Source organism: Seriola dumerili, unplaced genomic scaffold (genome assembly GCF_002260705.1).
Source record: "Seriola dumerili isolate Sdu_G_001 unplaced genomic scaffold, Sdu_1.0 BDQW01000091.1, whole genome shotgun sequence".
In the NCBI taxonomy this organism is placed as follows: Eukaryota; Metazoa; Chordata; class Actinopteri; order Carangiformes; family Carangidae; genus Seriola; species Seriola dumerili.
The window spans coordinates 5,183,978-5,207,820 of NW_019174346.1; the positions used below are offsets into that span (position 1 = coordinate 5,183,978).

Genomic DNA, 23,843 nt, shown 5'->3' on the forward strand with positions numbered 1-23,843 from the left:
ACATTTTCTGTGCTCAGTGGTGGAAAATAACTAAGTACATTTATGCAAGTACTGTACTTCAGTAAAAACTTTACTAGGTACTTCAATTTTGCCCAGTTATTTCTTTACATTTCAGGGGAATAATATACATTTTCTGCACTACATTTAATTTTGTCAGCTGTAGTTAGTTGTCACTTTCAAAACTGAAGCCTCTGCACACTCATGGAGGTGAAGAGTCCTAGAGTAACATGAGTGCAGACGCCTGTGTGAATGCGGGTGTGCAGAGGCTCTAAGATTTTACAAGAAAATATATGATCACTTTATAAAATATGACACATTTTTATTGGTCAAACTAACAAACTGTCTAATAAGTGGTTAAAATGTTCTATACCTCAGCCACTTCAAAATACTGCTCAAAGTACTACTCAATATTGTAAAAAAAACAAAACGATTTGTTTGGAATGTTGCTTTGTCTTTATGAGGCAGAATCAAGAGGAAATGATTTACTACATATTCATGTAGCCTATCATCCCAACGGACGTGATTTAAAGGACAGTAAAGAGGGTGAATCCAATCAGTCATTTTGTGTTTCATATGTGGATCAATTTCCTGTTGAACTCTGTCACAAAATCCTAAATATGTCCACTGAGTCTACAATAATGCAATATGCATGATTAGTGTGTATAGACACTGATGTTCAGATCCAGTGAGAAACAGCAACAGACCCTGTGACTCATTTGTACTGTAGCTATATGAGATGAAGCCAAATGCTCCACAGATATTCAGTGTTTGTGGTGCAGATTGTGATCAATATATTCCACACTAACTGGTCAATTTGTTCAGATTAATTTCTTCCTTATTCAAAGGGAGGATGTATTTCATTATTTTGCTTATAGTTTCATCACCCCCACTGACAGACGCGAGGCGGATTATTCAAAGGCGGGTATTCAGCGTATAGAGCTGGGGACGAGGAGACCCGCGGTGGGGAGCGTGGGGCTGTCCGTGCTATAAAAGCAGCCTGTGCGTGTGAGCGGAGCGTCTTAGAGAGGACTGTACCTTCAGGCAGCTGACCGGAGCGCGCCACTGATACCTGGGATCCACACACAGACACTCGCAGCGGAGCCATGAGTGAGGTAGGTGCTTCTTTAGGCTGAAAAAACCCTTTTTTCTGCTGAGAGTTATTCCTCAGCATCACGGCAACTGATTTAAGCCAAAAGTTCTCAGAGCAGAAGCAGCAGGAGGAACTGGAGATATTTGGCGACGCTTAATTCGCGCTTTGAGCGACAACACGCACTGAACTCTTAATAGCTCATTTTTCCACGCATGTATATAATTGTGTGTTTGACCAAACGATGAGAGTAAAGAATGAAGTGTGGTTGTGTTTAAGTGATCTTTGGGGATTAGCAGGATCCCCACATCTCTGCGTTTCACAGAACAACCGAGCGTTCCGGATTTAAAATGCCTGTGTAATTATAATATATTAATATAACAATAATGATTATTATTACAAAATCTCAAAATGTGAGAACCAGTCCACAAGACTATTGAAAACATATGTGCTGGTAAATGTGTCTTAACATGATTTAACTTTGACATTTCAAACTAAAGCTCAATCCAGCATGAGCACATGCTGGATGAAGCAGAGGCAGTATTGACCTACAAGGCTGGTCTACGCATCACTTGATGAGGCTGAGCCACTACAGCTGGTACTTGGACCAGAGAGAGGTGATGAGACTCTGATAATGTCAGAGTGGAGATTAGAAAAAAGCAAAGAATCTTCTCTGAAAGACAGTCACTGGCAAAGAGCACATCCTATAGTCACTGAATTATTCAAGGCTTGCTGCTAACCCACAGAAATAAAGCACAGTGTGCACGAGGGAGCACAGGCTCCAGGAAGACCTCATCATGAGTTTGTTCACCCCCAAGGAGCTGGACTGACTGAAAGCATAAAATATGTACTGTAACTCTGCGTCCTGCTCTACATGTTGATCTGCCTGCGGTGGATGACGTCCATCACACCATCTCCCCACAGTGTTGAGACGTTCTTCACTAATATGAAATAAAATGACATAAATTGCTGTGATAACTGTAGAGGGTGGAGATATTACCTCTTGATCACCCGACATCTAAACTGCCATGAACACGGCGGCCTCTTCTGTCGTTATGAATCTTTTATTGCAGACATGCAATGTCTTTTTGTACAGTGTGACACACGACGCTGACTTCTTCTCTACCCTCTTGTGTACTGCTTCCACAGTGAAGCTGGAGTCTCATAAATTAGACATTACACACAGGAGAAGTGAGGAAATTCACTTGCATCTCATGTCAGTGATGGATTCATGAACCTATGAAGAGCTGAGGCCAAGACAAGAGGTTGTTGCTCTGAATGAATAATTAAATCAAAATCAATCCTACTCCATACTCCAGTGATCCTCCTCACCTTCACGCTGTTCAGACTCGCACAAAGTTTTAATGCTCATCAGGATAATTGGCCCTTCAGTCCAGTTCGAACCATTTTCTATACAGAAGAGAGAAATCTGGCTTAATTCATCACACCCTTCAAAGCCTGACCAATTATGTAGCATCTTTACCATGTAAAAGGCACGTACAGGCAGTATTATAATATTATCAAAATTCATTATTATACTGTGCTGTGATTAATGTATAGAAATGAGGCCATAGCTGAGTCTCTGCTGCAGCTGATTCATCTCTGGTACTGTTCATAAACATCAGGCAGTTTGAGGCTCCTGTGGTGAGTGTAGCTTAAATATGAGGCCTGTCACCATAGTAATGAACAATTCAGCATTTCCAGGCTGCTCTACTCAGCCAATCATGGGCTTGCACTACAGGCTGCATTTCAGCCATTTCACTGTTTATGCTTTAGAATAATCTTAAATTACCTGTTTGTGTAGATATTTCTGAGAATCAAACATCATGTGTTCTTTTGACTTTGACATATATATAAAAAAAGCATCTTCTTTACCCATCTGATGTGAAGATTTGAAGGTAACGCACTGTCATTAGTGGCTGCTGTTGTGTTGTTTGGATCGAATGATGATCTGGAGACTTATTCCCCCTGTTCAAGCCTCAGGTTGCTCAACAAAACTATAATTAGATGGCACTCAGTGGAGAAGCTTCAGCCAACTGTGTGCGCTTGCCAAGATGTCGGTTCTACCTTTTACTTTTTCAGCAAAAGATAATGATTTCTTCTGTGCCCCATCACCAGTTCATTTCTCACCAGGAGTTGCACCTGCACCAACATCCTGCTGCTCATGTAGGAATGTGGATGTTGTCTGTCATGCATCATCTCTTTCCTTCTGTATTTTAGTAAAAGAAAATGTCCAAAAAAATAAGAAAAAGGATATGGGTGTCAAACTCAGTGGCTGACAGATAGTGGAAGGTACAGTTTGTACAGTAGACTGTTACAAGGAGGCAGATAAACAGAGGAAAAATACCGTTAATGGTCCCAACAAGAATCATATCTGCCTCGATCAGCTGGAATCACATCCTGCAAAATAATCAATCTGTCATTTTTGAATTCACCTATAGTTAAAGCTTTAATCAGCGTCTTCGCTCTGTCCTTTCTTCACCCTCAGCGAGAGCTGGTCTGTGAGGATGTCACTGTCGCTCAGTCGTACTCCAATCACTGTGGTCACATGGAGTGTGAGCAGCAGCAGCGCAGCCTGCAGGGCCCACTGGAAGGACTTTAGACTATTTAGACTGAAGAAGACTTTCATAATGTTTATCTTCCGACTGATTCAAGTGTTTAGTGGTGAGTGTACATGAACACAGAGCTTCAGTAACAAATATTAATTCAGGATAAGTTTTTTTTTTTTTTCCGACAGGTAGTAAACAAGTCAACAGATTATCTCAGTCTTTTGTTTGGAGGTAAAAACAAAAGGGAGGGAGCTGGAAATGTCACTAATAATTCCTCATTGTGCAGGAAACTGTGTGCACAAGTATCCTACAGTAAGAGCCAGAAAGTTGGTCAGTATGTGTGGACTGTGATGGATGTTTAGGAAACACAGTTGACACTTTTCTGACAGCTCATGTTTCTTGCTCTGTCCATCCCCACATTTCCAGATGTCAGCAGTTGTCTTGGTGATGTACAATGTTGTGATGTACAGTCATAACCAACAGGAAGATGTCCAAAAATGCCAAAAATAAGACTGAGTTGTTATAAACTGAAATTATCCCTTAATTTCCAGACATCTGACACTGTAGAATTTCCCCGTTCCATCAGTGTAAAACACGAGAGTAATAGATGTCACACTCTGTAGCACATGAAGGCTTTTAGTGGACGACTCCAGCTGCTAAAAGCTGATGCAAATAAGACTCAGAATAATAGAAGTGGAAATGTGAATTTCTTGTAATACCTCTGTAATTCTGCAGCTGGTTAATTGCAGCGCAGCGTGCTTAAGTGCTGCTTGACATTAGATTTTGTGGGATTTGACTGGCCTTCAGGATATAAAGTCATTTACATGGTGATGAACTGCCATCTGTATGTTGGTGGGAGGGCAGCGTTTGAATAATTAAGTGGCAATTCCTTAGTCATCAGTATAAAATCAGTCTGAAAATTTAATTATTGAAAGACTGCCATACGCAGAGTTATCATGTTTTACAGACGACCTGTCCTTCAATCAATGCATCAGCATTGAAGTGGTCTTTTGCTGTGTTCACGTAGCCCATACTTTAATTACAGTGAGAGTGGTGGCTACGGGGGGCTACTTGGCAAAGCCATTTGTTTCATCATCCAAAGTGGACCAGAGTCCTTTTTATTAAATTAATGAGATAAGAGCGTTAAAAGTTGCTGATCAATGTAAAAAGGACAGCAAGCTAAGATGGGGAAAGTGGTCGGGGATGGATTTTCCTTAAAACTCCCATTTGCTGACTTAACACTGATTAAGTGATTGAGATCCAAACTAAAGTGGTGGTTAGAAAAAAAAGCCCCGGCAAATCTAGAGGAAACGTTCAAAGATCATCTAAAGCGTGTTGATTTAATATGATTTTCTTTCTTATTGACCTGAAATATAAACACATTTTAATCTGCGACTCTCCCTGATTTGTTGTGAGGCATGTTGTCTGACCCTAATCCTGCTTTAAACAATGAGCAGAGATTACATTGAAATAATCTGTAATCCATCTAAACTGGCAGCAGGCTTTGGTGGTGGTGCCTTCACTCACTGTAACCCGGCCTCCGGGGTAATCCAGGCTTCTTCCGGGCTTTGCAGAGAGAAGATGACAGACATCAGTGAGTGAGGAGTGGGATGTGAATGGTCAAAACAAGAGAAAATAGAGCAGATTACATTTAAACTACCAAGTCGGGATCAGAGCTATAGTAGCATTATCACCTTTTGCATAAAGGACCTCACAGATAGGTTTAGCACAAGGCTCTTAAAATGTCACACATCATTTCTCTCAGGAATTGTAAGTGATCTCGCAGAAGGAAAAGTGTGTTTCATGACACACTTGAGACCGCCACCTGATTTCAGTCTGCAATATTACACAGTCACCTTGAAGAGACACTAAAAAAATCTGTTAATTTACCTCTAAAGTGATAAAATCATCCAGTGTGGATTTCACTTTCACATTCCTCTGGTTTACAGTGAGGATTAAAACAATAAATCCAAAAACAGGATTTTAGAATCAACTGTGTTAATATCAGCAGGAATAGTAAAAACTGCCCCAGACTTCACCTCACCTCCCCACCTGTCTCCTCACGCTGTGGCTGTCTGTTACTGACGCAGTGAGCCAGCTAATTAAAGCAGAGATCCAACAGAAATGACACACAATGCATCCGAATAAAAATACCTCCCCATCATGAATTGTTTTGGCTCGAGATATAATGCACTTTTGTTTCTGTCACTGAAATGGCTTACCACACCACTCAGTCTGAGCGCTGCCCTCAGTCTGTGAGCAGATAACAACAGTATCTGTGGAGCGTTAAATTCCACAGGGTGTTTGTTGTACCTGGTACAGGATGGAATGTGAGCTGGATCGAATTGAATTCTGCCGATAGTCAACAGAGCAGTACAATTGCTGCTTATTCCCCCTTTTAATTTTTCCTTCAGTGAGTTAACAGTTGCTTTCTGAAAGAGAGAGAGCGAGAGAGAGAGAGCAAATACTCTCTACACTTTAATTTATGCTGCTGGGTGACCCACACTGCTAATGCATGCTCATGTTCTCCAGTAAAAACCTGCTTCTTTGCCATTAGTTTTACTTGAATAAGTCCAGCTGGAAGGCAAACTGTACCTTCCTAATATTGTAATGATGCTGTTTAACAGTCAGTTGCTGCTGGGTATAGCACAGCTGTTCAGATTTAAAGGGACATGTCAATCAAATTGCAAAAACAACAACAACAACACCAACGACACAACAACAACAAATCTCACTTTTGGTACATGTGCATGCAGATGGTCTTAGATTTCTACCTCCACCTCAGCAGAGTGAAAATGAATGGAGCTTTGTGGCGGTCACAGCATAGAACAATTACATAAAAAAAATCAACAACATCTATTGTAATTCTGTATACTCTGGAAAATGCACAGACCTCACTGGTACAGTTTCCATAGAGACTATTTCTTTGGTGTAAAATAGCTCCAGTGCAACCTGCATGCGAGTGTGTTTTGAGTCTTGACCCTTTCAGCAGGATGACACCATTTGTCTGTGTCTTCCAGAATCATTACAAACTGCTATTGGAAAAATAAGCCTGTTTTTTATGGGGAAAGACTAGTGTTAGGGTTTGGTTGTAGGTTTACAGAAGGATTGTGGTTTGGTTTGAAACGACTACTTTGGTATAAGGAGAGGAGCTTTATCGTCACGGTTACAATGATAACCACTTGATTGGTTGGGGAACAACCGTGGTCAGAAAGATGTTGACTGGCGGCAGGAATTGGAAATAAAACAACAAGCTCCCAGGCAAAGCCCCAGGTTTGGTCACCTGACTTCCTCCTTTGCTCACAATGGACAAGAGTCATAGTTCCTACGTCCGCTGGAGCACTTTGTCACTGCACCATGAACATATGTCATTTCAGAGCGTGTGTTTTGGGGCAGCTGATGCTATCGTTTTTCTTGGGAAGACGGTCTTGCATTATCCACAGTAACAGACACATTTGTTTTACATTTTGTAATTTTAACAACAAAATCCATTCACCTGCAGTTTACTGAGGTGTGAGCTAAACCCTAAAAAACCAATTAGTCAGTGAGATGCTCAAAAGAGATTTCTACATCAAGCCTCTCTACTTGGTTCAGTCTGTTGACATCTCATTAAATAAATACATTTAAAGTTAAAGTATACTGTTGAGTAGCTAAACGCAATGCCACTGGAAAGTGTCTTATTAAACTTAGCCTATAGAAACATAACCAACCATCCTCCAATTAAACTGAAGTCTGACTCACTTTGATTAGTGAACACGTCAGCATTAGAGAGAATAAGGAAGTCAGCTTTCATATTCTCACTCTGCTGCCTAAAACAAGAGTCTTAATGCATGAGAAGAGGACAGGTCATTATTCCACATCAACATGTCTTCTATCATTAGATTAAAAAAAATATATAAATAATAAAACCTACTTAGAGTCAAAATCTGTCCCTGAAGAACAGGTAATTAATTAGAATTTGTCGTCAATATTTCTATATTACTGACATAAGAGGTAGATGAAATGATTACCCTCTTCGCTATGCACAGCTAATGTGTTGGAAACTGAAGAGGATACATACGTACAGGAGAACAATGAACAGAAGCTAAACTCAAAGTCTTCACTTGAATTAATTAATCCTCAGAGTCACTTAAGGAAGCAATTTTTCCAGTGAGGTGGTGGAACATATGCTCATGCCTGACAGCTGATACTTTTCTGTAGAACGTAACGACACCACTTTTGCCACTGCTCTGCCCTGATGATTAAACTGTGTAAGCTTTGTACACACACATATATATATATATATATATATATATATATATATATATACAGTGTAGAAGTTCACATCCAAAACAATGTAATAATCATAGATTGTAGATGGACGTAGCCTCTGTGACGTCACCCATAGGTTTCTGAAGAGCGGTTTCGAAGCTCAGACCAAGCTGTTTCACCGTCGCCATCTTGCTAGTACCTGACTGGCGAGTTACATAAAAATTCACCCCCCGTACAGCTGTCATAAAGGGGGAAATTAGCTGTAGAGACAAAACATATAAACTATAAACATGCTTATTTCTGCTGTAAAGCTAGGTATTTTAACACGGGAGTCTATGGGGATTGACTCACTATTGGAGCCCGTCTCAAATGGCTGTTTGAGGAACTGTAGTTTTTGGCGCTTTGGCTTCATTTTTCAGGCCTGCAGGTCGTTGCTTGGTTAGAATATGTTTGTATTCATCTCAGCAGTATTATTTAACAGCGCCGTTACTAGGGCTGTCCCTAAGTTCTTCTAACCGAGGGGTTGTCATGTTCATTTTAGGACAAGACTCTGCTTGTAAAATTCACAGTCTTGCTCTATCTAAAAAAAGGTGCAGTGAGTCGACTCACATTTTGTGGTCTTCTTGACTCATTTTACAACTCTAGGAAGTTATCATGACAGCAGCTGTTTTTTTCTGTTTTACTTTTGTCACAACAGTGAGATAAACAGCAGAAATAGTATGTTCACGTTACAAAGTAATGTTCCAGCGAGGTGTGCTTGCATGTATGTGATTACAACACTTTGCCGGATGATGTCTTGTTGTGTTGTTGCTAAAAAAGTGCTGCCTGACTGCCTCCATTCAAATAAGTGAGAAGACAGAGCTAAAGTCAGTCTTAACACGGCCTTAGTCGTGTTTGAACAAGGGTTTGTTTTAACAAATGTTTTAGATCAATTATTCAAAAAAGTTCTATTTTAAACTTGGTTGTACCTGCGCTGGAAATACCTCAGTGTCCTCGACAGCATGTTGCATCATCAAAGAAACATAGTGGAAAGCTGTTAACCTGCTTTTAAAATAAGCCACAGAAGACTGATTTCATCAGAGTAGAAAATTCATTTTAGTTACAGTGTACAGTCTTTTCCACCATGATTTACACCAGTGTGGCATTACACAGTGCTCGTTCATCTCTTAGAGGTGTCACTCTTCCATGCTATCTTCCCTGTTTCCAGTCTGGTGCTGGGGAAGCTGCTAAGGAGTTGTAATGGTTCTGGATGAGCTGTCTGTGACCTAGTTTTGCTGTCTCCTCGTTGAATTGTTAATAGATCCTGAGTGCAGCATGGAGCCTCTCTGGGGAGCCCGAGCTGCCATAAAGAACCAAAAATAGCCCCCCACATACTGGGAAGGTGATTTATTTATTTTACCAAATCCCTCCATGTCCACGCCAACCCTTCATGCCAGTGCTGTGTTTTATGAACTCAGTCAAAGAGAAAAATACATGAGGAAGCAGTGATGGAAATCCTTACAAACTGCACCAGTACAACTCATTCTGTCTGTGAATGCTAATTTGAGACTTTGCTGACAGCAAAAATCAATCTGCTGTATATAATTCATTTGTATAGATGCACTCTCTCCAAGTATCACAGCTCCTGTTCTAAATCAGACACAGAAAAGATAAAAATGTAATGAAATGAACTCAGTCAACACAAAAAGTTTTCCTCTATTTCCATTGATTTCAGCCCAAAACATCACTGAAGATCACAGTGAATACCTGAGATACTGCTCTCTAGGACCCATTTCAGCATTTTAACAGCATTTTAAGCCATTTGAATCACTTTTCTCAGTTATAATATAATTCATGTGTGTCGTTTATCTCTTGTGCTCTGACGTAGGGTCATACCATATGGACTTACAGGACTGATACTGTTCATTTGGACCCCTGGCTCTTTGTGACAGCTGCTCCATGTCACATATCTGAGCATGAGACCGAAATGCTTTATAAAAACATTGCTACAAGACATTAGCGCTGAGTCTGATCCAGAAGCTCAAGGGTGAACAAAATAATTTTGAGTGTTTATCAAGCTTTGTACATTGTTAGTCAGCCATGGCAGACAGAACCATGTGGCACATACACTGTGCAGAAGGACATCATCATTAGCAATGTAATTATCATCATTGCCATCCATTTGTCAAGCTCCCTCTGTCTTCAGCATATGGGAGAGGGAGCGGGCAAACACCACGGTTCCTCCTCGGGGACTGTGACAGCACGGCATCTCTGCACAAGCTGAACACAAGCCTGGCTCAAACAGCGGCAGCCAGCAGCTCTGTGTTAGGTTCAGTTTAGCTCACCATGTTATTGGCACTGAAGGCCTGCGAGGCTCATGAACTCCTCTCATCCAGCGTCCTAATGAGGAGCTGTCCTGTTTGGCAGGACTGAAAGGGTGTCTGCTCCCTTGGATCGGTGTGTGTTTGTGCATCAGTCTGGAGTATACAATGAGTATAATCACTATTACAGTAAGAGCAGACAGTAAACTGTAGACTGGATCTGCACCACAAGGTTAAGATTCAAGGCTTAATACAATAGGATTAATGATGTTGTAACAATTAACAATAATGCTGACTCAACAGGTTGATTAGATACAATATCACCAGACAGGAAGAGGTAACTTTTCGAAATCTGAGCACATCAATTACCCAGAAATCATGTGAGTCGTCAGTATATGAAATATATTGTTCATAATGGCAGGTGAAGGAGGACGTGGACTTCAGTCACGCAAAGGTCTAGGTAACACAGTGGATATTAGAGATGTTCAGTATGTACAAATGAACTGACTACAGTTAATCACCACTGACACTGAATTAATTACTTCCTCATTAAAATCGGATTCAATGACAGAGAACGCCACAGAAACAATCTTAATCTGATCGTTCCATTGTAAATAGTCAGCTGCTGAGCTGTTAACCATATGTGCAGTTATTGCATTGGTTAGGTTTGTACTGAACTGAATGAAATGGCAACAGACTGAACCACTGAACTGAAGACGGTCAGAATCAGAATCTTATGAGTCTTATGAGCAGTGATGTGTGATATGATAGTGCTGTACCCACCTGAAGTGCCTCTGAACTACACGTCTGTGAGCTGACGTGAATGAAATGATTCGATGAAGCCATGAACCAAACGCAGGCTGTCTAACTTCATCCCAGCTCACTGTGAGACACAGCTGGTAACTGTAGTGACTCCCCTCTGTTCAGGAGACACTTTTGTATTGTCACTCAATACATCTGTGGCACTGAGAGGATTTTCTGTCACTTTACACTCAAATATACATTTTTGTAAAAACTCAAGGGTCACAGTGAAGGGATGCAGTTCTCTGTTGTGGTCACACTGGGTGATACAGGCTGATACAGTGGTGGTATTTCTACATAAAACGGTGCTCAGTGTCGTTTAAATACTTGGATAGTTCTGACATGTCATCACATCACACACCTTTTAACCCTGTGTGAGCCCAGCAGGTTCCTACTGGTTCCTCCACAAGCCTAGATTAAAAGCATTTAGTCCCAATTGGCTGCTCTCAAACAGAGCTCTGAGTTCACAGCGACCTGCCTGAGAGGCTTAGCCAAATCTCATCTTTCAAATTGAACTTCAAAACTCTTTTTTTAAAGACATAATCACTTAGTTTCACTTTACTTTCCTGATTCTTCAGCTACTTATCTCTTACTGTTGTTGATTTTATTCTGGTTCCTAAAAATCTTCTGTAAAGCGTTTCACAAAGCTTCTTTAAATTGTGGGATTTTTAAAATTGCTGAAAACTTTCTTGCTGTTGTTCTCTTTTTCTAATTACACACAAAACAAGCTCCTGTGGCACCTGCTCCTTCGCCAGTGTTAACAATCGTGATAGCAGCTTCCCAGCTTGTTGTCCAGCTCCTGTGTCTCGTGTGATGCTTTAAATGTGACAGAGACGGGTTGAAGTCAAGGTCACAGCTGACGGGTGTGAGGGTTAATGAAAAGAGGACGGCCAGAGACTGAGAGAGGAGTTCAGACGTTCTACAGTGACAGCTGATGCTTGTGCGCATCATTCTGAATCATTTGACCTGCTCTCGTTCAAGACTCCTGCATCATCGTTTGTACTGGAGCTCTGCAGACAGCACAGAGGGGAGGGCTGGTGACTCGCTGGGTTTATTTTGTCTAGTTGACACCATTTAGTGTAGGTTTTTCTTGTGTTGTGCCTTCTGAGAATGAACATTTCCAATGTGTGTGGCGCACTCCTTAAAGTTACAGTGAAATGCAGTTAGAGCATCTTTAGCTCCTGCAATGTGACATGTTTCCAAGTCAAACTGAATATGTGGAGGGAAGATTTGATTGGGATTGTTTAAAAGTGGTTTAGGAAATACAGTAGCTAATGAGACTGAGCTGTAGAGGACTGTCGGCCTCCACCCACACCTCCTCCACCCTCATTATTTCAGGTGGGAGGGAGGATAGAAATGAGCAAATTAGACTTTGGCCACATTTTCTGGAAATAAAATTTTTTGCCAAGTGACATCTGATAAAAACACAAACCTGGCAGCTAGTTGGCTCAATTCACATTTAACAGGATATGTTTATGTATGTTGCGATGAGAGGAAAAGAAGCCACCACTCTAACCACTTTACTGATCATTTTGTTCAGTTCAGGTTAATTAGCAGTCTCTGATTGTGTTGTTTGTTCACTTCTTTCCTTAAACTGCACTCAGCTGACACCTGAATATTTATGTGGCTTTGTGAGGAAATAATCACATCTGAGCCGACAGCGGATCATTCAGTCACTAGCGAGAGGAGCTCCACTGCTAAAGCTCCAAACACCACTAAGAAAAACACTAAATATCTAAATAACACTAAATAAAAAAGACCCTTGTTGTATTTTATATTTTACATTTTACTTTGTCTTTAAATCAGGAATCAGAGTCTTTAGTCCAAAAGATGACTCTTATGGGACACTGTAGCATACATAGCTAATGTTCGCTAGCATTAGGTAAAATCAGCCAGCTCCTGGTCATACCAGGACAGTTATCCATTAAACCATCCAAGTGGCTGCGCAGTGCTCGATATGAGGAAACATTATTCAGCTCTGAAATTCTACCGTGTATTTATACAACCACACCTGCTCAACTGATTTTCCTAAATAAATTCAGATATTCCTCCTAGAGATGCCAAGAGAGTGAAAATACCTCCTCGGCTGCTAGAAGAGTGCAGGTGATGGGAGTCAGAGCCAAGCTTGAGCAAAGACTGAGATGGGCCATCGCAAACATCTGATTTGAAATTCATCCACTGCTTCTGAAAATCCTCATGTGGATTTTTATGTAAATGCTCTTTTCTTCTCGCTGTTTCCTTCCGTGTTTATCAGGCACTTTAAAAAATGTGCTGAAATTAGTGAGATGAAACCTCCACTTGAGTTCAGCTGAAAAGGGGAAAGAGGAGGAAGGGAAGAATAGCTTTATATATTTTATATGTGACCTCTGACCTCTGACCTCTTAAATCGGAAAATCAGAAATTAAAACATTAAGTTTGTACACACCCACGTATTTTACTGCACCACCAAGCAATATATGGTTCATATCTTCTCTACTCATGTAGATGAATGTATGGTTTATCATGCACGTCAGTCTTAATGTCACATGATGAAGATGAATCTGATGCCTCATTTCCAAATACATTTATTATTATGTTCTCTAGATATTATTGTGTTAATTTTGGATAAATACAAACCACAAACTCCTTCTCTGATGCTTGACTTACTGGAGATGTTGGAGACAAAAATAATCTTACTCAGGATACTTTGATCACAACATAGTCCCTCACCAGAGACACAAATAGCACCCACACCTCCTCCCGGTGTGATCAGGAAGATTTTTTTTAAATCCCTTGTGAATCCTACAAATATTTTATAGCTGAAATGAGATCTAATATGGAAGAAGAATAAGTCTTTGAACTTGGATTAGCAACTCTCATCTCTGTTGTTGCATCAAAGGCCTTTGAGTATGTGAGAGCTGGTTGGAGCTAAAGGCTAAAACAGGAGAGAGAAAAAGGATGGAAGAGAAGGGAACAAAATGAATGTGAGAATGAAGGAAAATGGAGTCAAATGACAGAAACAATGCTTAGTGCATTTGTCTTGATTTCTCAATATTGCATTTGCATCTTCTAACTGCACCGAGACAATCACTCAGACATTATTGTCCGTCCACCCTTCCTGCTGCCGCTGACTGCTCACTTGTGTGCTGGTGGGTGGAGGTGTGATGTATGGCACCATCACTGCGTGGCACTGCTGCTGCCCCGCTGAACACCAGAGCACAATCAAGCAGATGAGAGTCAGCATGTTGCTGCGAATCCCAGTGGCATTTACTCTCTTTGATTCTGTGTGTAAACAGAAAAACAGATGGCCTCGCTGCCGAACAAGTTTCTCTTCCACTGACTCTCGTGACGGCACATGGGACACGAGGAGGAAGTTTCTTCAGCCAGTTTTATTTTTGCTGCCTTCCTGCTTCGCTCAAATCCACCAAAACTGCTTTGCCGTTTGAAATTCATCGGGATTCATGATTCAATCCGAGCTATGATGGAGAGATGGTCCCTGCTGTGGAATACAATGTGCTATAAATCAGATCCCACCCACATCGCTCAGCTGTTTGAATTATGCTCTCATACTTGGAACACTTTGATTTTAAATGTTAAGTTAGAAGAATATCATCTCTCCACTAAAGCTCAGTGTAATGCAAAATTATCTTTCCCCAAGCAAACACGTTTAAGATGTGAGTGATGCGGCTGAGGCGAACCCACACCGTGGTGTGTAGCGTCTTATTTTGGGAGCTGAGTGCAGCTGGCGGTGTTGCAGAGCGGCAGCAGCCTGTCAGGGGAGAACAGTTGGGAGCTGTTAGAGCAGAGAGAGCATGCCTCTGCTGCAGAAACATGGATTATAGATCAGCGTGTCGCGTCCTGACTCCCTTCACACAGAGCAGAGGCTGCCTCTAACATGTTCACTGTTTCACTTCGGTGTGTGCATGACTTCCCATGATGCTTTCTCTGGCAGGAATATGAGACATACTGTATTGTTGAAACTTGTTTTCTGATCACTGTGACTTTAAATGACCACAAACGAGCATTTTGTGGAAGAAATAAAAACAAAATCGAATGGGAGGAAAGTTTTTTTTACTCCCCTCTTCACATGTGGTGTTCTTCTCTCATCTTCAGAAACATGACGATCATATTTTTTTTTCTGTTGTCTTTGCAGAGACAAGCATCTGGAGCAACGACTGGAAACAGCAAACCATCTGCTGGCCAAGGTATTTTCTACCCATTATGCTCAAACCATGAAGAAAATACGCTGCAGTATTACCACTGTGCTGTTTTCATCACATAAGTTACAATGTAATAGAACAAAACTTGCTTTTGTAACAATGTACAACACAAGTCATCACCATTATTTTTGCACATGTATCATAGCTGAAGTAGTTTAGTAGAAAATGTAACATGAACATGTATTATAGCTGAAGTAGTTCTACTGATCAGTTAATTTCGCAGCTCATACTGATTTTAGATAATTACACATGACAGTAATTCAGTAAAAAAGAATGAAAACCTCTCAAACCCCGAGGGAAAGCAACGAACTGTAGCAAGAGATGTTTAAATGTAATATTACCATTGTACCTATTAATGAAACTCTAATTCTACACTTTTATACCTCACTGATTGTAATTTGAGTTTAATATAGTTTCTGGTAGTGGGGGAAGAAGTATTAAGATTTTTTACTGAAGTAAAATTAGCAATATTAAAATTTGATGAATACTCATTATAAGTAAAAGTCCTGCATTCCAAATCTTCAAAATCTCTGTATTTTACATGTTCATTATCAGTTTTATGATTTTTTTTCTTTGAATTTTTGCACATCCACAGTTGGATACATAACAGCTCAGTAATACTACCATAATATATCACAAATCTTCACAAAAAGCCGAGTAACTACAGCTATTAGCCCATGTGATATGCTCCACGGCAATGCTGACAGTCAGCCAGCTAGCAACAGCAACATTCGCTGAACACATATCGGTAACACCAAGTTAGCCAACGGTATCATGTCTACTACAATAGCCGGTCACTATTGAAAACAAACATGTAACATTATGAACCAAACAGTTACCGACACATGGAGGAGAAGAAAAGCCAGATCTAAGTCTAAGTTTTGAGGCCTTTTTAGACAAAAACGTGGTTTCTTCTTCTGTGGAGGAAATTCTGGAAGGTCGGTTTCACCTGAAAGCTGCCGACTGTCCCTGTGTGTTTATAAATGTGGGGAAGATAACCGGTTTAACAGGGGGGACTCACATGCACTAACATGCACACGTACGTGCACTAACACACTACGAGGCCGGCTACCAAAACAAGCAACAGAGAAGCTCAGATCGCAACACACACACAGAGGGGGTGTGGCTTCATTCTCTGCTCAGCACGCTGTGACTACACTATATCTTTACATAGAACATATTTTCTTGCTGCTATATTATTGTTTAAAATCTCATTTACAGAACCTTTGTTGAACAGTGTTGACTGTCTGACTTGACTATTATCTCTTATTTGCACAATCATACACTGATAGTAAAAAACCAGTGAAAGAAAGTAAAAAACAAAACAAACCCTATAGTAAGAATTTGCAGGAAGACCTACTTTACAAACTAGGCCACGTTATTGTTGGCATAATAATGTAATTCAAATCCCTTGAGTTGTAAACAGTAAAACTAAGCTCACAGTTCTCAGCAGGATCCATTGTATTTCATAAATGGTGTTAAGTGCAGAACCATCATCCTGCTTAAATTAGAGAAAACGAGAAAAAGTCTGTTTCTAATGAAGCTCAGAGCAGCGGGTCTCTTTGTTTTCATGACGTCAGCTCAGGCGAGACGGATGCAAATCACTTTCCTCTCCGGCTTTCAGAATGAACACATTCTTATGAAGCTTTGAGAAAAGCTGCCATTTTATCATGAATATACATGTAGCAGGTTGTTGTGCTACTACAGATACTATAAATCCATAAGGCGCTTTCTGCAGTCTACACATTTACTGAGTTCGGTTTCATGGCAGCATATGATACAATACACAGAGGGATCGCTCAATGTAATCTCCGCTCCTCACAGTCAACCCTCTCCTCACACAGTGGATGCAGCAGGTTAATCGGAGCCTCATTCACTGCAGAATGGCTCCACAGCCTCATTCAGCACATAAAGCAGCTCCTGTGTACCTGGAGACTATGTGTCACCTCTCGTCTCTCTCTCTGGGGCCGCTGATAACACTGTAAAGACCTAGACTGAAATGGATTTCTGTCCCAACTTCTGGGATGATGAAGTGTGTTGCAGCTCAGGCTCAGTCCAGAGGGAAACACCCCGGCAGTGATTGGGAGGAATTTTAGGCAGCTTAATTGAATTTGATGGAGGCGTGAATTGCATTCACTTGACATTTGTCCATTTTCATGCTCTTTTGTTCAGTCTCATTCCATTTTCTTTTCCCCACTTTCCATTGTTTTGGGTCTTTACTGAACTTTAACTCACTTTAATAGTGGCAGTATAGGAAATGTACTTTTTACATATATAGTAACATTGTTCAGCACATAAAAGAGAGAGATAGTGATATAACAACCGATGACTTATACTTTTAAGATATCAAAAAGGACACATTTTGCACACACCTACACACTGTCCCTCAATTAGTGTTGTGCAGAGGAAAATCCACATACTGTCATCTATACATGTCAGGAACCCTCCCGTCCAGTTCCTCTTCCCCCTGGCAGGTGGTCACTTCATCAGAGGCAGCGACTGATACATAAAGCCGTTGTCATTTCCTTGTCATTTATTTTGGCTGAGCCGTCTCTCTGTGCCATTGTGTTACAATTCTGTGGGTTTTTCATAGATCCAAATAAACTGTAATTATTTTTGTTTGTGCAGCTGCTCCAAGTTTCCCTCTTTCAGTGGCAGCTCCAGTAACAACTGACTGGCCCAGATCTTCACAAATGTGTTGCACAATAACACTTCAGATTACAGCCTGAAAATTATTCTCTCAATATTTTGTAAACACAGGGCACCAGTGAAATACTTACTGCGCACATACTGGTAGTTCCAAGGGAATAAATATGTAACAAATTTGCATCGAGGAGGGAGTTAGAGATAAATCACACATTTTTTTTTATTATTACATGAAACAAGCCCGATGTTTTGTTCCAGAGCAGCATTAGAGCAATAACAATGTAAACTATGTTAAGAAGAAGCATTCTGTATGTAAAAACTTTCCAGTATCATTTCCTTAAGTAAATTATTTTTATATACGTATATAATTACATTTTTTAAGTACAGTAAATTATATCATCCCTAATTTAATTATGATATCAACACTGTTACCCTGTTTTTCCTTCCTTGTTACTCACTGGCTGTACTCTGTAATCATTTCACTTCCTGATTTAAAATACACTTAAACACAAAGTTGGTTCCTCCTCCTTTCAACCATATCAACTTCTTCCCTTGTAGTTACGTTTTTGTCACTGTGCAGGTTTTTTGTCTGAGGTGAAACCAATAATCATCTTTTCCCTTCATTTGACCTGAACATTGTGATATTTAATCAGCTTCAAAAAATAATACATGTAAGTTCCAGCTGTCAATTTACATTTAATAGTGAATTAAAAATATTTAATCAAAAAATTTATTTATATTTGTTATAAGGAGAACAAAAAATGGAAGACTGAATACATTTTCATCAGAAATATTATGAAGGATACTTTTGATGACAGGGAGTAAATGTGTCCTTGAGTTTCCACTGAGTAAAACTTGTTCAGTTTTTACAGTCTCTGCTTGGCTGCACAGGTCAGCTGTTTGTAGTTTTGTTGCTCAGTGTTTTCTCGACTGGGCCTTCATCAATCACTGTCCACGTTGCCTTAAATCTCACAGAAACCAATTTAAACATGACCTTTAACGAATCTCTTATGGAAATAATCACATCATCCATTGTGGCAAATTTGATTCATTCATGCAGCAGCAGAACACGTTACTGAAAGTGTGATGTTCCAGGCTCATAAAGTCTGCTGCCCTCTGTGGTGTAAAGGGCGTCGACCCTGTAGAGCAGTTGTGACTGTAGAGCAAGACGCTGTGTGTGTATGTGTGTGTGTGTGTGTGTGTAGGGGAGACAGAGAGGTTTGTGTGGCTTCTGCGATCATGAAATATGAATTTGTTTTCATTGTCACGTGTGTCATTCAAGGGCTTCAAGGTCAACCAAAGGTTCCAGCCAAACGTAAGTAGGTCATTTGGAAAAGTCATTGTTTTTGCTGGAACACACACTTTGCACAGCAGGTCAGCACAATCCTGCACGGAGCACTGTACTGCATGACGACTGTGCTGCTTGAATAAACTACTGACCTTTGGTATTAATGAGTGAATGAGTAGCAATGTGTCTCAATACATCTCTTTTTCATTGAGACCTTCAGTTTCACCCTCCGTCTGCTTTCTGTGTGTGTGAGCAGCCAGCGCTGGCTTGACCTCAGTCTTCACTGTATACTCACTGTTCTGGCGCTTCAGCACTGATGGTGGCTGTATGTGATAATGTGTTTGTGATATTGAACCTTTAAATAAGCAGCATTTGTTTCTCTAGTGCAGTACGGGTAATATAATAAAAGTAGCTTGACAATACAGTCTGTTGCAGTTAATCTATAAATGGAGGGTCAGAGCAGTTTATCTTCTGTCATAAAAGACCAGAGCAGTTGCCTTGTTAGCATTGTTGCTTCACACGTGGGCTTCTGTCACTCCTTTAACACTGCAACAGCGTGAACTGCCTGTAAACCCTGCAATGAAATTTTATTGTCCTTGCACATTTTATGACTCCATTTATTTGTTCACTTATTTTTTAATATAAAATAATTGTTGTTTTATAGAGTTTACACTCTCTCTGAATATGTGATGCAGCATCCTGAGCTTTACTGTGAGATAAACTCAAGAATAAACATTAGGACGGAAATGTACAAGATTTGTAACTGAGTGGAATGAAAATAGAAGATCAGCATGAAATACTAACCATCAGTCGCCTAGGCTACCGCGCTTCCTCTGTTCACCACCATCATTACAACAGCTCAACAAGCAAGTTGTAAATCCCTCCATCAAGCAGGTTATGTTATTTGTCAGCAGGATTACACAAAAAGTACTAAACCGATATTCAGTGAACTTGGTGGAGTGATGGGTCATATGCCAGGGAACAACCCTTTACATTTTGGGGCAGGTCATTTGCTGTGATTTTTTTTTTTTTCTCTGAAGTCTGGTGTATGTTGTTTTACATTGACCTTGGCAGAGGTCTGCAGCCTCTGACCGCTCTTCTAGTTACAACTGTGATTTTTGTTGTTGTTGAAAGAACCGACATATCCAACATGGCAGCTAAACTCTAACATCAGCATGCTAACAATGCTGACATTGACGCTATTATTAGGTATATTGTTAATGTTATTGTTCTCCATCTTAGTTTAGCGTCTTAGCATGCTAATATTTAGCATTTCGTCATAAACAAGAGTATTGGTCACAATGAAATGTTGACTAAATGATGGTCCTAAAAATTACAAATGAGAAGACAGGATCACCAACATTATTACAATTTAGGATCGTAAATGTCTGCATCAAATTTCCTGGCAATCCATCCAGTAGTTGCTGAGGTATTTCTCAGTCTGGATTGAAATGACGGACCAAGAGATCATCAGACACAAAGGGAAGATGGAGTCGCCGCTTGAGGGACGTCAGCAACACAGCTTGAACTGTTGTGATCATCAGTAGCATAGAAAATAGTTTGAAGAAGACATTTATGAATCTCACTCCTGAAGATTTTCTCACCCACTCTCCCTCTCCTCTCCGTAGATGAAAAGAAGAACAACCTCCCGCAGGACTTCGACATCGACATGGAGGACCCTGAGACGGAGAAGGCTGCTGTTGCCATCCAGTCGCAGTTTAGGAAATTCCAGAAAAAGAAGCAGGATGTGAAGTCATAGAGCGAGCGCCGTCAGCTGCGTCTTCACCTGATGTGGGCCTGGTCTTGCATGTCAATCAAACTGCACCGTCATGAACTGAAAAGGAAGGGTGGGGGTGGGAATTCTGAGGGTGGAGGGTGGAGGTTGGAGGTTGGGTGGTCTGGGGGCTAAACGGTATCTTTGTGAGAGTCTGTGTATAATTTATAACTTATAATGACTTATATACAAAAATGGTACATTATCATAATCTGGGTGTATGTATTTAAATCTTTCCGATAATTTTGCTATTTCTGTTTTTTACTTCGATGACACTTGTGTATCTGCGGTAGAGCTTACCTAATAATAATCTTTCTTATGTCACCTGCAGTGTGTAACATACCCATGTAAACAAACTGATGTAAGCCTTCTTATGAAGTGTCAAACTGTTGTTTTCTTTAATTCAGGGCCAAGATAAAAAACCACAGCATCTTTGTGATTGACACTTAAATTCTTAGCGAGGCGTCATAATCACCAGATTTCGGGGCTCTGCTAGAGGTCTGTTGATGACATTTCCCAAAATGATCCCACACAGCTGCCAGTAGTTTCACACTGTGTGACTGTATGCTTTTAAAAACAAATCAACGTCTCTAATTTGTATTCGGACGTCAGAGAGTTCCCCTCCGTCATGTCTCTTCACCTGACGACATGAACCTCGCTGAGTTGTGTGTCTTTGTAGAGAATCTAGATGTTGTGCTCGTGTTTCTGTCCTTGTTCATGTTCCAGTGTGATTTAATCAATATCATTGTTCAATTGGCTCACACATGTATATTGTACAAGCACACACACTTATGCATGCGAGCTTGCACAGATGCACACACACACACACACACACACACACACACACATAAACACACTCATATGCATATACACTCATACAGAAACATAAATAAAGAGTTGTAAAGGAGAGGTGTTGAGTGACTTTCTATCATTTCACAGTGTTCAAGCTGCAGTGAGTCCTGTTATCCACCATATATATTTCAATAAGAGAGTTCAAATGAAAGTGAATAACAACATTATGTTGAGATAAGAGAGTTTTGGTGATTAGACTCCATTAATGTGAAGCGTCTTCATTTAGCATAGACCCATATGGAGATAGAGACAGGACAGGATCCCTCATAGTAGAAGCGAGTGATGGTGGTTGATGGAAGGTGTCCCCAGACATCATGGAGGTTACGGTGGTGATGGAACAGTAAGTCTGAAAGACAGACAAGCAGAATTGCAATTATACTGAAGAATGTCATCCTGTAATTGATTGGGCCAAGGAATGCAGGCAGAAAGATCATTGGTCAGATTTGGTGACGTCATGTGACAGGGTGGGTAAGAGAAATAGATCAGGAGTATTAAGCCAACGTTAACCCATAGAGGAAGAAGGCGGAGCATGAGGGAAGAGCTTCCTTATTGAACTTTCACCAAAGCTTTGTAGGATTAGAGTTTGTGCAGCAGTAAATCAGATTGAAATAGATTTGATGTTTAATACAAAAATCTGTTACGACTTATTAGAAAATAGGTCAAACAAGAGGCTGAATATGGATTCAGGATTAATTAACTGATATTTGAACTTCTCCCGGCAATGACCTTACAACGACCTCAATCACTTTGATGCAGTAGATCACCATATACTGTCATCAGTACAGTTAGATCCTAATGGACCAAACTGATGGCTTAGCAAACTGAGGACATCTCTGTGTTAGTGCAGGAAGTGCAGTAACAAGTCCTCATACCAATATACCTCATAACAGTGAGTGTGTCCTGAACTGTTGCCCCTATGGTTCCCTTTGTTATTACAGCATTGAAGTTATAGTGAAAGGCTGTGGTCATGGTTAACACACACCAGCTCTGTATATCTTGTGCTTACACACACCTCTCTTACACTTTGCTGCAGTATAAGAAAAGCAAATGATTCATGCTTTGCACATTTTTGCCTCAAACTGTCAAATCTCAGGTTTTCAGAGAATCCCCCAAGGAGCTGGAACAATTTTAACAAAGATACACTTTGACTTCGGCTTAGATCAAACTAACAGCAAGACTTCAGATAGATGTCTTAATGAACCTGTTACGGACGACTATTCTTACACAGGGCTAATTTGCACTTTTCTCCAGCAGAACATGTTCAACCTTTGGAAGAATTCAACAGTTACAAGAACATTTTACTAAGAAAATGCAAGAGTGTAACGGTATAAAACACTTCCAGCAGCAGAAAATGTCAGCGCAGTGGAGAGCTGTAGCAGAGCAGAGCTGCTGTGGCTTCTTAACGTGGCAGGATGCAGCTTTCTGTGAACTCATCAGTCAGTCAGTCAGACAGAAGAAAGCGACTGACAGTGGACTCACTGCTGTAGATTTCCTACAGGTTACTGCTCTCTCTAAAATCTCTTTAACCTCTCATTACTCACTCCACAACATCGTTAGCAAGCCACAGATTAGGAGCCATCTTTTCTTCCTTTTTGTCATTTGGTGTCACTGATTGTTACCATGGAAACATGGGTCTTAGCTAAGAGGGTGGGGTAGGGTGGCTAATTAAAATAAGTCAGTTTTCATGTTTGTTAAAACTCTCTAACTCGCAATAAACTAAGAGCAAATTGAACAACAGTCTAAAATATCTTTGTGGATCCAGCCACATACACACACACACACACACGAGTCTCTGCTCCCCGTCAGCTCTGGGGAATCAATAAATACATGAAATAAATAAAGGAAGGCATGAACAATGCCAGCTGCCAGCTGCAAATTGCTCAGGGAAGTACCGTGGCCCTTGCTCCGGTTTTGCATTGGAACATGCATCCATGTTTATTACTGTACATTTTCACAATCATTTCCCCAGCAGAGCCGGTGACAGCTTCACATTTCTCCAGCTGATCAGAGGGAAGAATTCAGTTCAGCCTGGACCTTATTTATGACAGCAGTTATTAACCACCAAGTGTGGCGGCCAGTAAATCTCTGTCACCATG

General features: G+C 40.5%; 1 protein-coding gene across 2 annotated transcripts; it reads left to right on the forward strand.

The window, feature by feature from the left end:
- The first annotated feature begins 1,030 nt into the window (after positions 1 to 1,030).
- Positions 1,031 to 20,935, forward strand: LOC111222320 (calmodulin regulator protein PCP4-like). Of its 2 annotated transcripts, XM_022746012.1 has the most exons (4): positions 1,031 to 1,112; positions 15,121 to 15,172; positions 19,116 to 19,148; positions 20,750 to 20,935. In XM_022746012.1, the coding sequence occupies exons 1-4, from the start codon at positions 1,104 to 1,106 to the stop codon at positions 20,878 to 20,880; spliced, it is 225 nt and encodes a 74-aa protein (XP_022601733.1). In that variant the 5' UTR covers positions 1,031 to 1,103; the 3' UTR covers positions 20,881 to 20,935. The 2 variants fall into 2 exon arrangements, with proteins under 2 accessions (XP_022601733.1, XP_022601734.1); XM_022746013.1 differs by lacking the exon at positions 19,116 to 19,148.
- The last annotated feature ends 2,908 nt before the right edge of the window (positions 20,936 to 23,843 follow it).